The 12,982-nt window shown below is 41.9% G+C and overlaps 1 protein-coding gene across 3 annotated transcripts in view; it reads left to right on the top strand.

Moving 5' to 3' along the window:
• ANKS1B (ankyrin repeat and sterile alpha motif domain containing 1B) overlaps positions 1 to 12,982 on the top strand; it is a 786,862-nt gene that overhangs the window by 751,402 nt on the left and 22,478 nt on the right. For all 3 annotated transcript variants that reach the window (XM_032788573.2, XM_032788575.1, XM_032788568.2), the window contains 2 exons: positions 5,632 to 5,718; positions 10,789 to 10,926. In XM_032788573.2, the coding sequence (XP_032644464.1) occupies positions 5,632 to 5,718; positions 10,789 to 10,926 (225 nt within the window). The remainder of the gene's footprint in view (positions 1 to 5,631; positions 5,719 to 10,788; positions 10,927 to 12,982) is intronic.

Raw genomic sequence — 12,982 nt, 5'->3', positions numbered from 1 at the left:
CAATTTATGTATTTATTATGTTGCTAATGGCTTGGTATAATTGAGTTATCTCTTTAAATAGTATATGCAACATTCAGTTTTATTAGTTATAGAGGAAAAATCTGAAAATTAACATGATTTTATATTAGTCAGTATATTTTATTAAATTTTTAACAGATGATAAAATATAATAAAATTCTTAGTCTTTTTATTAGGGCTGTCGATTAATCTCAGTTAACTCACATGACTAACTCAAAAAAACCCCAAAACCATGATTTAAAAAATTAAGTGATTAATTACACTGTTAAATGATAGAATACCAATTGAAATTTATTTAATTTTTTTTATTTTTCTCCGTTCTCAAATATATCGATTACAATTACAACACAGAATATAACGTGTACAGTGCTCGCATTATATTATTTTTTATTACAAATATTTGCACTGTAAAAATAAGCAAAAGAAATAATATTTTTCAATTCATCTCATATAAGTACTGTAGTGCAAACTTTTTATCATGAAAGTGCAACTTAAAAACGTAGGGTTTTTTGTTACATAAGTGCACTCAAAAACAAAACAATGTAAAACTTTAGAGCCTACATGTCCACTCAGTCCTTCTTGTTCAGTCAATTGCTAAGACAAACAAGTTTGTTTACATATACAGGACATAACACTGCCCACTTCTTAATTACAATGTCACTGGCAACCTCAACACCAGAGCTAGCACATGTGCCCTGACACAGAAGCGTGATGCAAAGAGAAAAAGCCACACAGTGCATAAATATAGTTTCAACCACCACACAGGACCATCCCACAAGGAGGTTGTAAAAACATCACTCCATGGATAAAGCCTCCAAATCTTCCACAGAATTGGGAACAGCACAGAGTGGAGGATTCCCAGTACAAACGTCTACAAGTGCTGACAAGCTTTTTGGTATTCTAAGCTCAACAAATCCAGATAGGATTGTTCTCCCCATCAATGAGGACATACTTCAGCTGGGTAAGGAACTCTGGCAAACCCCAGCCAGTCTTTGTCCCACATCCAAAACAGGTGGAAAAAAGAAATATCAGATGATCTCAAAAGGCTTTGAACATTTTTATACCCACCCAGATCCAGGGTCCTTGGTACTATACACAGTCTAAGAGAAATCCAGGTTCTCACAGGGCACACCTTAGGGCAAAACAAAGGCAGCAGATTTGATAGCAGTGTTGAGAGCCACATCGGAGCTGATCCAAAGCCTCCCACTACTATCACAAGCCACCTAACCTCTTTCCACCATGTTTGATCCACTAGTACATGAGACAAATGGGTGTTAACAATGGGCAATGATGTCTACCATGTTCATTTCCACACCATCTCCTGTCCCTCTTCAGGGACCCATCTCACTGTTACAAAAAGAAGTGTTTGTTGCTCCTTCTAGGAGCCATAGAAGAGGGACTTAAGCAGTACAGGGGAGAAGGCTTTTACTTCTGATATTTCCTTATGCTAACGTGTGGGGAGGGACTTTGTGCTATCCTAGACCCAAGGAGAATGAGCAAATACATGCACTGCATCAGATTCAGAATGGCAATGCTTGCCTCTTTATAGCATCTCTGCAGACTCAAAACTGTCTTGTGACTCTTTAGTTACATGACACATACTTCCATAAAACTATATTCTGGGCCCACAGGAAGTGTCTGAGATTCAAAGTTGGACCAAATCACTAGCAGTACAAGATACTGCCATTTAGACCCTCTATGACACTGACAGTCTTCACAAAATGCCAAGTGGTGGTAGCAGAATTCCTGAGGAGACAGAGCATCCATGTCTACCCATACATAGACGACTGTAAAGCAAGTCCCAGCAGGAAGTGGCAGAGAGCCTAGAATATGCTACCTCTCTGTTCACCCAGCTATGTCACTGACTGAAATATGAAAAATCATCTCTTACTCATTACAGATGGAGCTGATAGGCACTATGATCAACTTCAGAGAGAGAGAATACCTGCCAAAGACAGGTTTCTGTCACTGCAATCACTGCTCGTTAAGATAAAAATCAAACCCCACTACATGGTACAAATGTGCCTTGAAGTGTTAGGCCATATGTCAGAGTGTACATGTTTGACACTGTTTGCCAGACTTCACCTGCAGGGTGATGTCACCTGGACTACCCACAAATGAATGTGACCTAGTCCCCAGGAGACAGAGGACTTCACATAAACATCCTGGAACTCAGAGCTGTCAGACTAATCAGTATAATGTTCCTACCTGTCCTCCAGAATTTCATAGTGTAGCTCCTGATGGGCAACATTTCCATGATGCCCTACGTAAACAACCAAGCCAATGCCCATTCATCACTCCTCTTCCTGGAAGCTATCAAACCCTGGACATGGTGTCACCAACATGGGAGAACCCTGTTGGCTCTTCACCTCTCAGAAGTTATCAATGACCTGGCAGACTTCCTGAGCAAACAATTGTGACCAATCATGAGTGATCCCTGGAAAGGTCCATCAAAGCCAATATTCCACTGGGGGAGAAGGGTCCCATGATAAACCTGGTCACTATCAAAGACAATGCCAAGTGCCAGAATTTTTGTTCCAGAGGGGCATGAACCTGGGATCGTTGCCAGATGCCTTTCTTCTGCAATGGAATCCAGGCCTCCATTTGCCTTTCCACCAACTTCTCTGATCCCCAGGTAACTTCCAAATTAAAAGAGACAAATCCACAGTAATTCTCATCATTCTCCCTACTGGCCAATGGCTGACTGACTTAAAGATGCCCATTCACCCTTTGATTTAGTTCCAAAACTGCCTGATTCTCATATCACAGCACCACAGTCAGATAGTCCATCCAGACTCAAAGTCCTTTTACCTGATAGCCTGGATGTTGGCTGGTTAAGTACCATGGACAGGGAGTACTATAGGCAAGTCCCAGAGATCCTGATACAGGCAAGGAAGACATTCACGAGAGGGACTTATTTGTCAAAATGGAAGAGGTTCTTGATATGCAGGGCCAGCATGGCTTGGACCCTCTGTATGCTTCAATACCAAAGCGCCTGGACTGTTTGCAGCAGCTGAAACAGTCTGGCCTTTCATTCAGCTCCACTAAGGTTCAACTAATAGCAATATCAGTTTGCCATCCACCTGTGCAGTCATGTTCCATCTTTCACCCAGAGCTATCAGAATTCATCAAGGGCCTGTTACGTACTTACTCACTGGTCAAAAAGAACCTGTTCCTACCTAGTACCTCAGCATCATCCTCTCAAGGCTTTCAGGATGCTCTTTACTTCATCTCACTCTGAAGACAGTCTTTATGGCTCACCCTCTTATTAGGACATTTCACAGGACAAGGTGGTGCTGAAACCTCATCAAAGGCTCATCCTCATGGTAGTGTCAGAATTCCATCTGAATCAACCAATCAATCTGTGTGCCTTCTTCCTGCTGCAAGGCAGCAATATACAGTAACCCACTGACATTCATCAAACGCTGTGCCCTGGACTAGAGGGCCAAGGCAGATGCCAAGTTCAGAAGAGCGGTACTACAGTCTCTGTTTGACTAATGCAGCTGATACTGCTCTTCCTACCATCCAGAGAGAGTACTGTTTGCCAGTCACCTGTCATGGGATTTACACAGCCATCCTCGAAAAAATCATTATTTACTAAAGAATGGTTCTTTGAAATGTTGTCAGTCTGGATCCTATAATCTGCCCTTCATCCTCACTTTCAGAATCTTCAATGAACACAGGTTTCAAATTGCAAGAGAACTAAGAGAAGGTAGTGGCCACTCCACCCTTTATGCCTTCCTGTTGGAACATGAGGCTGCACAGGGCCTATGCATAGCCCTGACACATACTGGTATTCAAAAGAATCCAATCTTGTGCACATAAGGCACATGGGTACCTATGGTGAATTCCACATTGGCAACATGATCTCAAAGAACCATAGTTACTGTAGAGTAAATAACATTCATTCTTTTTGTTATTGTTGCTTTTCTTTAGAAATAATCTGTCCCCTGTTACCTCTCAACCTTCATAGAATCATAGAAGATCAGAGTTGGAAAGGACCTCAGGAGGTCATCTAGTCCAACCCCCTGCTCAAAGCAGGATCAGTCCCCAACCTTGACATGCAGATCAGTTAGTTATGCAGGTGTTACATAGAATTATTTCTTCAGGGAGGATTTAATGCAGATAGTGGCCTTGCAGAGCAGATCTGAGTGGGGGGGTGTTCCATCCGTAGGGGGCGGTATGGAAAAAGGCCAAAGGACTAATGAAGTGGACTAATGACATATAAAAGCTGGCACCACTGACAGATTAAAGGGGATGGAGAGGAAAGGAGTAACATTGAAACAGCCAGGATGGAAAAATAGGGAGGGCAGAACTATGCTGTCATGCGTTCTGTGAACTATCACTGAATTTTATGAAGATCATATTTGACATCTTTTTCACACACATGTTCCATTGGCATCAGTATTCTTTTTTTTCCTTGCTCAAGAGAAATGCGGATGGAATTAGTACCTTCATGCAGATTTTGCTATATTCTCTGAAATTTCTATTTAAGCTTTCCTTTTTAAAAAAGGATGTTTTTAGTCCTTATTTCATATATGGAGATATACCTGTCTCATAGAACTGGAAGGGACCTTGAAAGGTCATTGAGTCCAGTCCCCTGTCTTCACTAGCAGGGCCAAGTACTGTCCCTGAACAGTACTGTTACAAGAATCTTTATCCAGTATAGATTGTCGTGTTCAGTCTGCCACCATTAATAAGAGAGATGCAACCATGCATGCGCACGCGCACACACACACATACACACAAAATATATATAGGGGTTAACTATGAAACTTGATTAGCAGAGACAGTTACCCTCGTTCATGGAAACAGGTATAATTACAGAATCTAGTTGGCTCTTTGGTTTTGAATTTCATGTTGTCACAAATGTATAATTCTGTTTGAGTCCTGAGGGAGCACGAGCCGATTAGATGATCTGATCATTGGCCCTCTCCTTCAAGCTCATGATGATTTTGCTATCTACTGTTAACTCTACTTTTTTCTGAAACACATTATTTCCAGATACAGAAGCTGTTCCTTAGTTTAGATCTGTGCATATGATCTGATGTATATGACAGTCCATAAATATTGGATTTCATCTTACTTAGTTGCTCTAATGATCTGGCTAGGTTACTTTGCAGTTTGGATCTCTCTCACTGTTTACTCTATCTGACTTTGGTGTTATCTCCATATTTGATTGCAGCTGAATTTGTTTTCCCTGTCCAAAAAATAAATCACTGAGCCCACTTCATATTTTTCCCCATCTGTAGAGCTCATAATGAATGCTTACTCTCTGAACCCTATTTGCCAACCAACTACTGATCCATACTACAATAGTTTTATATGATAGAGTTTTGGCCCTACTTGTATTTCACCTTACTAAAGTGCAAATGTTTCCACTGCATTCCTTTACTCTAGCAAATCAATATCTGTGTTGTAGGTTGTGTTGGCAGCTGTTTCACGAGCCCAAAGCATAGTCAAGAGAAAGAGACAAATATTTAAATTAAGTTTTGTTTCACTTTAATTCACATATATTTTACCAGTGGAAGAAAAAGAAGAAAAAAAATTGAACAGGCTACCCTTGCCAGTGCAGAGCAAACTGTTCTAACAGCGGTCTCATTTTTATTTCAGAAGTCTACAGAGCAAATGAAGAAAGTCCCAACTATTGTTCTATCAGTTTCTTACAAGGGAGTCAAATTTATTGATGCAACAAATAAGGTATGTGTGATTTATGGACATCAGATTTTATTCCTCATTGTGCTAGATAGCTTATCTAGCACAAGCCACATGGGGATCCAGGCTTGGATTCCAAGTCCCTCCCCCCCTTTTTTTTTCTCTCCTACTCTGAGAGTGAGAGAGGTACTCTGTCTGCTCCAGAAACCCACTTTTGTGGACAAATAGAGCAGCACTGATGGCAGTTTTGGAGGGAATTGTGTCCAGGCTTCCCCCATCAAAGGGAAACTCATCACAAGAAGGGTTTGGCAGGATGCCCCTCCTCACCTGGACAAAATCCCCCAACCTATTTTCCCGCTACAGTACATTATGCAGAAAAGTATGTGCTCCTTGCTTTTCAAAACACAAAATATCCCATATGGGGGCTTTCCCCACCCCCTGTACTTGTACTAAAATTGTGGGGTTTTATAGAAGACCCAACATAGCAAAGGTCAAGAGGTATGAGACTGGTATGCAAGCAAGTCTCATCTTACGTGGGGGTTCCGTTCTGCAGTTAGCACGTAAAGCGAAAACCGCGTATAGTGAAACACTCATTGATTCGAATGGCAGACGGAATCGCCCACACTACAGATGCAGTTTTTATATTGTTGTTTTTCTTTTTTTCCTGTTTTTGCCGACCGCGCAAAGCTGAATTTGCACATGTTAAATGTGCCTAAGATGTGACTTGGCTGTAATCGTCTTCCAGCTTCCAACCATTTTAAGGGAGCGTCATAGGTTGTGCCTGCCCTTTAGTGCCCCGTTCTGGCCAACTGTGGCTCTGCTGAGGCACTCCTCAGTTTCGCCTTAACTCAGGCTCCCTTAAAAAGTACACACAGGCCAGATATACAGAATTTGCCCCCTTTGGGGGTATAATTTAGTACTTCCGGCCTGGTTTATAATGGTTTCAGTGGTTTCAATGCCTACACAGGAAGGGTACGGTTCTGCTGTGGCAGTATCCCAAGGGAGCTCTAGGTCATTGCAGGCAACCCCTTATAGAGTGAGAGGACTTTGTACGAAAACTAGATAAAGTGAAACTCAGCTGTTTGTTTTGGACCATGGAAATTCATGGGCTTACTTTCTTTCTTTCCTTCCTTCCTTCAAAGGAAAAATCTCAGTATAGATAAATGCCAAAAACCATGAGATTTCAAGTTAAAATGCTGCAAAAGTCTCTCATGAGTTTCAACTAGTTTCAAAACACAAAGCTCTAAACCAGTGCAGGTTTACTCAATGGTCACTTAAGAGCTTTACAAAGGTTAGCACAAGGGTCGGCAACCTTTCGAAGTGGTGTGCCGAATCTTCATTTATTCACGCTAATTTAAGGTTTCACATGCCAGTAATACATTTTAATGTTTTTAGAAGGTCTCTTTCTACAAGTCTATAATATATAACTAAACTATTGTTGTATGTAAAGTAAATAAGGTTTTAAAAATGTTTAAGAAGCTTCACGGGCAGTGTGAGTGCCATTGAAAATCAGCACACGTGCCATAAGTTGCCTGCCCCTGGGTTAGCAAAACTTTCAGTGAGCTGACCCTCAAGCATATATCACACTTGAAACCAGATGAGTATTATGTGGCTCCTATTTGGAGGTAAATATTTCACATAGTTCTAATATCTTTTGAGCATTAATCCCTTTTCATCTTTAATGCCACATTGGTAACACACCATGATCATATGGTACTGTATTACAGCTTTATTTGTAGGAAGCTAAAACCTTGCTTTTTAGTATCATTTTAATTCTGATAAAAATCTTTGTCTAGGCCAACAGTTCTCAAACTGAGAACAAAAGAAATATAAAGAAAATCATATTATTGTGTTTTGCCTGAAGCAACATAAAATCAAATTAACATTAAATATAATTAAGTATAAAGATTTTCACAAATGAGTGTCCATTAAGGCATAATAATTGTTTATTGTCATTTGGTATGAGTAATACATTATACAGAAACAGAAAGCAAATAATATGCTACAACAGTTTAAGAGGATTATTTTGTGTCTTCAGTTACAATTTCCTTATTTTGGATTTTTGCATAATTTAAATATAAAAGTGTTGGAATGCTGCTCTTTTATCCAGAGTTTACTCACTCATTATTTCCTCAATTAGATATTAATAGGCCTTTCAGAAAACTTGCCAAGTATTCAAGTATATCTTGGCAGGTTAGAAGAAGACAGGGGAGAGTGATTCAAATGACCGAGTTACGTATAATCTCCCCTCCAAAAAAAGAGACATGCTCAAAGAATGCTTTTAATTTGCACAGATGTTACTGACACAACATTTAGCCATAGATCTCACTGACTGTGACATTAGACATCATATATGTTATGATAATACTGTATGCTTAGTGCCAAAACACAGTGTGTAGCAGCACTATAGTATTTTGATCGAGTAGCGATGTCATCCTACTCGATGACAGGAATATTCTGTGATTGTGGATATGTAGTAGCCACATTTGTGATTGTGTAGCCACATTCTGTGATTGTGGATATGTAGTAGCCACATTGAATAAGGCTATGATTTAGGAAAGCACTTATCCATACCGTGAAGACCATCCTTATTCATTATCAGAGGGGTAGCCGTGTTAGTCTGGATCTGTAAAAGCAGCAGAGAATCCTGTGGCACCTTATAGACTAACAGACGTTTTGGAGCGTGAGCTTTCGTGGGTGAATACCCACTTCACCCACGAAAGCTCACGCTCCAAAACGTCTGTTAGTCTATAAGGTGCCACAGGATTCTCTGCTGCTTATCCTTATTCATTGACTCACTTTGAGCATGTGCCTTTGCTGAAATCGAGGCTTAAATCTATGACCATAATTCAGCTGCCTCTTTGGCTTCCTGGGTCCTCTGACCTAAACAAGGTAAATATACAACAGTATTTTTACACAGGTAAACATTCATTATTTTCTCCAAAGCTTTAGACAAAGTCGTCTTTTCATCCATCAGCCAGACATGTCTTGTCCTTATCTCATACCATTCTGTAGTTTAATTTGTCCATTACATAAGTGTCCTCTGCATGTATAGTTTAATTTCTCTATATCCCTCTTGCAGGATGGCCTTGGCAGTAAATTGAGATATATTGCCACATCTTTCCAAAGTAATCCTTTTCCTAAAATCCCTTTAACAACTCCATGCTTATACATTGATGAGTATTGTTCATTCTATTTGAGGTGGAAGAGTCAGATTGAATTTCTTCACACTGTGCATGCAAAGACCCAGAGAGTGCACCTTCACTGTCCTAACTTGTCCCATCTACCTGCAGGCTGCAGTGGTACTGATTGTTAGAACAGAAACAGCAGCATCAATGGGCATAGAAGTAGAAAATTAGTAGTCTATTATAGTTCTTCTCTCAGCTGTGACCTATGAAAGATGCTTCTTTGCCACAGGATATTGTGTAAATTGTACAGTACTGTCATTTGAAAAGCGACCCAGAACTGGAGGAAAGCTCCAGGATTTTGCAGTTTCCTGTAGGATTCACTATTGATGCGAGATCAGGGATTGGCAACCTATGGCACGCGTGCCAAAGATGGCACATGAGCCAATTTTTAATGGCATGCTGCTGCCTGCTGGAGTCCCAAGGACACACAGCCAGTGAGGGGCAGAGCCCGCGCCCCCCGAGAGAGGAGCTGCCTCAGCAGCCTGCTCATAAGCTCCCGCATCCCCTCACCTGGCGAGGAGCCCTACCCGGGGGCGCAGAGGGGCCCGCTCACCTGGGCCGCCTTGGTATAGCTGGCCATGGTGGATTGGCGGCCCACCAGGGGAGCGGGTTCGCTGTGGGACCTGGTCCCGACTCCCGGCGGCAGAACGTGGGGGCGGGAGAGGCTGGCGGCAGGAGCAGTGCCAGCTGCTGAGCGTCCCCGGGAGGAGGCACCCGGCCACGGCCACAGATCGGTACCTGCTGTTTGTGAGTTGGGAGGAGTGGAGAGCCCCGCGGCCCAGCGGCACTCAGCGCAGAGCAGGTGTGGGCGAGTGGGAATCAGTGGTGGGTAGAGAGCCCTGGGCTGAGGAGCTCGCATACTGCGGGGTCATGCGCCGTCCAGAGTGGCTCCTCCAGACACAGCCAGAGGGGACTCTCTTGTTGGGGGGCGCTAGTTGCACTCATGCAGTGTGCCACGGGGCCCCAAGTGGGTGAGCTGCCTAGGGGCCACAGGAGTGGGGGGGGTCTACCCTGATCCCCCCACACACACCCAGCCCTCTGTCCTGAGCCCCACAGCCCCACACACCCCAGGCCCCTGCCCTGAGCCCTGTACCCCCCTCACACACACTCATCCCTCTACTTGACTCTTTCACCCCCCCTCCACGACCTCAGCCTTAACTCTGGCACCCCTATGCATACCCAGTGCCAGGACCCCAGACCGGCAGCAGGCTGAGAAGGTCTGGCAGCCTGGATCCTGGCTGGCAGGAGCCGGCAGATGGAACCCCTGAGCGGCAGTGGGCTGAGCTGCTCAGTCCACTGCCGGTCTGGGGTCCTGGCTGCTAGCCCCGCACAGCCCGCTGCTAGTCTAGAGTTCTGGCTGCCGGACCTTTCTCAGCCGGGGTCCTGGCTGCAGGCCCCACTCAGCCCGCTGCTGGCCCAGGTGAACAAAACCCCAGACCAGCAGCAGCCGGAGTAGGCTGGCGGCGTAAGATCAACATTTTAATTTAATTTTAAAAGAAGCTTCTTAAACATTTTGAAAACCTTGTTTATTTAACAATACAACAATAGTTTAGTTATATAATAGACTTATAGAGAGAGATCTTCTAAAAAACATTAAAATGTATTACTGGCACGTGAAACCTTAAATTAGAGTGAATAAATGAAGACTCAGCACACCACTTCTGAAAGGTTGCTGACCCCCTGTGCTAGATAATACTTTGGATACTGTTGGAGGGGCCAGAATTCAATGGTCTGTGTAAGAAGCTGAACATGTGGTGTTTTAATCATATTTGAATTAAAAAACAAAGTACCTTTGAAATATTTTAGTACAGAAGATGGCTATAGCTTTAAAATGCTAAAAACAAATAAAGTTATTATATAAGGGACATCTATACTTAATTCCTGTGTTGACTGAAAAATAGTGATACTTTAGTTCTTTTTTTAACAGAATATTATTGCTGAACATGAAATCCGCAACATTTCCTGTGCTGCACAAGACCCTGAAGACCTCTCGACATTTGCATACATCACTAAAGACTTGAAGACTAATCACCACTACTGCCATGTATTTACTGCATTTGACGTGGTCAGTTTCCGGAAGCTGTTTCATTTGACAATTTCCTTTATAAATCATTTTCATTAAAAATTATCAGTATAAAATTAGTAATAGTAAATGTTACATATATTGAAAGGGTTTAGAAAGAGCCAGCTAGGCGATGAAATGACACTGCTTCAGGATTACAAAGTACTTCTCTGAGATGTTAGCTCATTTCCCTTCCCTCCTCTATGCAATAATTTTTCCTCTGCAACAAGTTTGTTCTTGTTTTTCAGCTGTTGATTCTAATGATCAGCTTTGGCACACAGCTTTCTCCAAAGCTGTGTAATACATACAATTCCTTTAACTGGCTGCTATGATAGTGGTTCATAAAAGTTCTTTACAAAAAGTTTAGTCACCCCTTCTGAAATCTCAGGGTACTACAAAGAAGTAAAAATCTTAAATAGTCTCAAACTCTGATCTATTTCCATTAAAACAACAACATATTGCACAATTGGACTGATGTACCTTACGCTTTTTGGGCTTATCCAACAAGCAGTGAAGTAATTTGGCTCAATCCAGGAAAGCACATAACCTTAACTTGAAGCATGTGAGTAGTCCCATTGAAGCCAGTGGCACTGCGAATCGTGGAAATGAATGCATAGCTAAGCAAATGGTGTTGACAGGAGGGCTTTGGCTTCCTTGACCATGGGATGCTGTTCCAGGAAGAAGAACTGCTGGAGGGAGATGGTCTAACGTGTGCATCTTCACACACTGATTCACCAACCTAGTGAGGAGGGCTTTAAACTAGGTTCAAAGTGGGGAAGTAACAAAAACTCACACGTAGGTATTAAAAAAGATGACCTTAACAGAGGGCTAAATATTGGGTGGGAAAAGGAAAGAGACATAGGAGCATCAAGAGGGATAACAGTGGGAGAATCTGCTCAACTTCTTAGGTGTCTGTACACAAATACAAGGAAACTGAGGAATAAACAGGAAGAACTGGAAGTATTAGTCAATAAGATAAATTACGACTCAATGGCATCACAGACATTTGGTGGGATAAATCTTATGACTGGAATATTTGTATAGGGGGTATAGTTTGTTAAGGACATGCAGCGAAAAAGGAAGGAAGTGATGCATTATACATTAAGAATATACACACTTGTTCTGAGATTCAGAAGGAGGTGAGAGGCAGAGCAGCTGAAAGTCTCTGAGTTGAAGATAAGAGGAAAAACAGGACGGACATCATGGTATGGGTCTTCAGACAACCAAATCAAGGGGAGGAGGTGGATGACACATTTCTAGAACAAACAACAGAAATATCTAAAACACAAGACCTGTTAGTAATGGGGGACTTTGACTACACAGAATCTGTTGGAAAAATAATGTAGCAAAATGTCCAGTAAGTTAGTTCTTAGACTGTAGTGAGGACAACCTTTTGTTTCAGAAGGTGGAGAAAGTAACCAGGGAGACGGCCATTTTAGATTTGATGCTAACTAACAGGGAGGAATTGGTTGCTAATCTGAAGGTGGAAGACAATTTGGGTGAAAATGATCATGAAATGCTAGATTTCATGATTCTAAGGAAATGAAAGAGTGACAGCAGCAGAATAAGGACAGTGGACTTCAAAAAAGCAGACTCAGAGAACTGGTAGGTAAGGTCACATGGGAAGGAAATCTAGGAAAAAAGAATTCAGGAAATCTGGCAATTTCTTAAGGAGACAATATTAATGGCACAACAGCAAACTATCCCAAGGTGAAGGAAAGATAAGAAGGCTAGTTAAGAGGCTGATATGGCTCCATCAGGAGTTCTTTAATGACCTGAAAATCAAAACGGAATCCTATAAAAAGTGTAACCAAGGACAAATTGCTAAGAATGAGTACAAAAGAATAGCATAGACATACAGGGACAGAATCAGAAAGGCTAAGGCACAAAGTGAGTTACACCTAGAAAGGGACATAAAAGCCAGGAAGAAGAGATTGTATAATTAGTAGCAAAAGAAAGATGAAGGAAAGTGTAGGTTCTCTATTTAGCAGGGAAGGAGAACTAATAATGGACGACATCAAGATGACTAAGGTGTTTAATGCCTATTTTGCTTCAATCT

The sequence above is a fragment of the Chelonoidis abingdonii genome, chromosome 1 (assembly GCF_003597395.2).
Source record: "Chelonoidis abingdonii isolate Lonesome George chromosome 1, CheloAbing_2.0, whole genome shotgun sequence".
NCBI classification, from domain to species: domain Eukaryota; kingdom Metazoa; phylum Chordata; order Testudines; family Testudinidae; genus Chelonoidis; species Chelonoidis abingdonii.
Note: the sequence above shows the minus strand (reverse complement) of the source record. Positions and strands in the feature narration are given on the sequence as shown.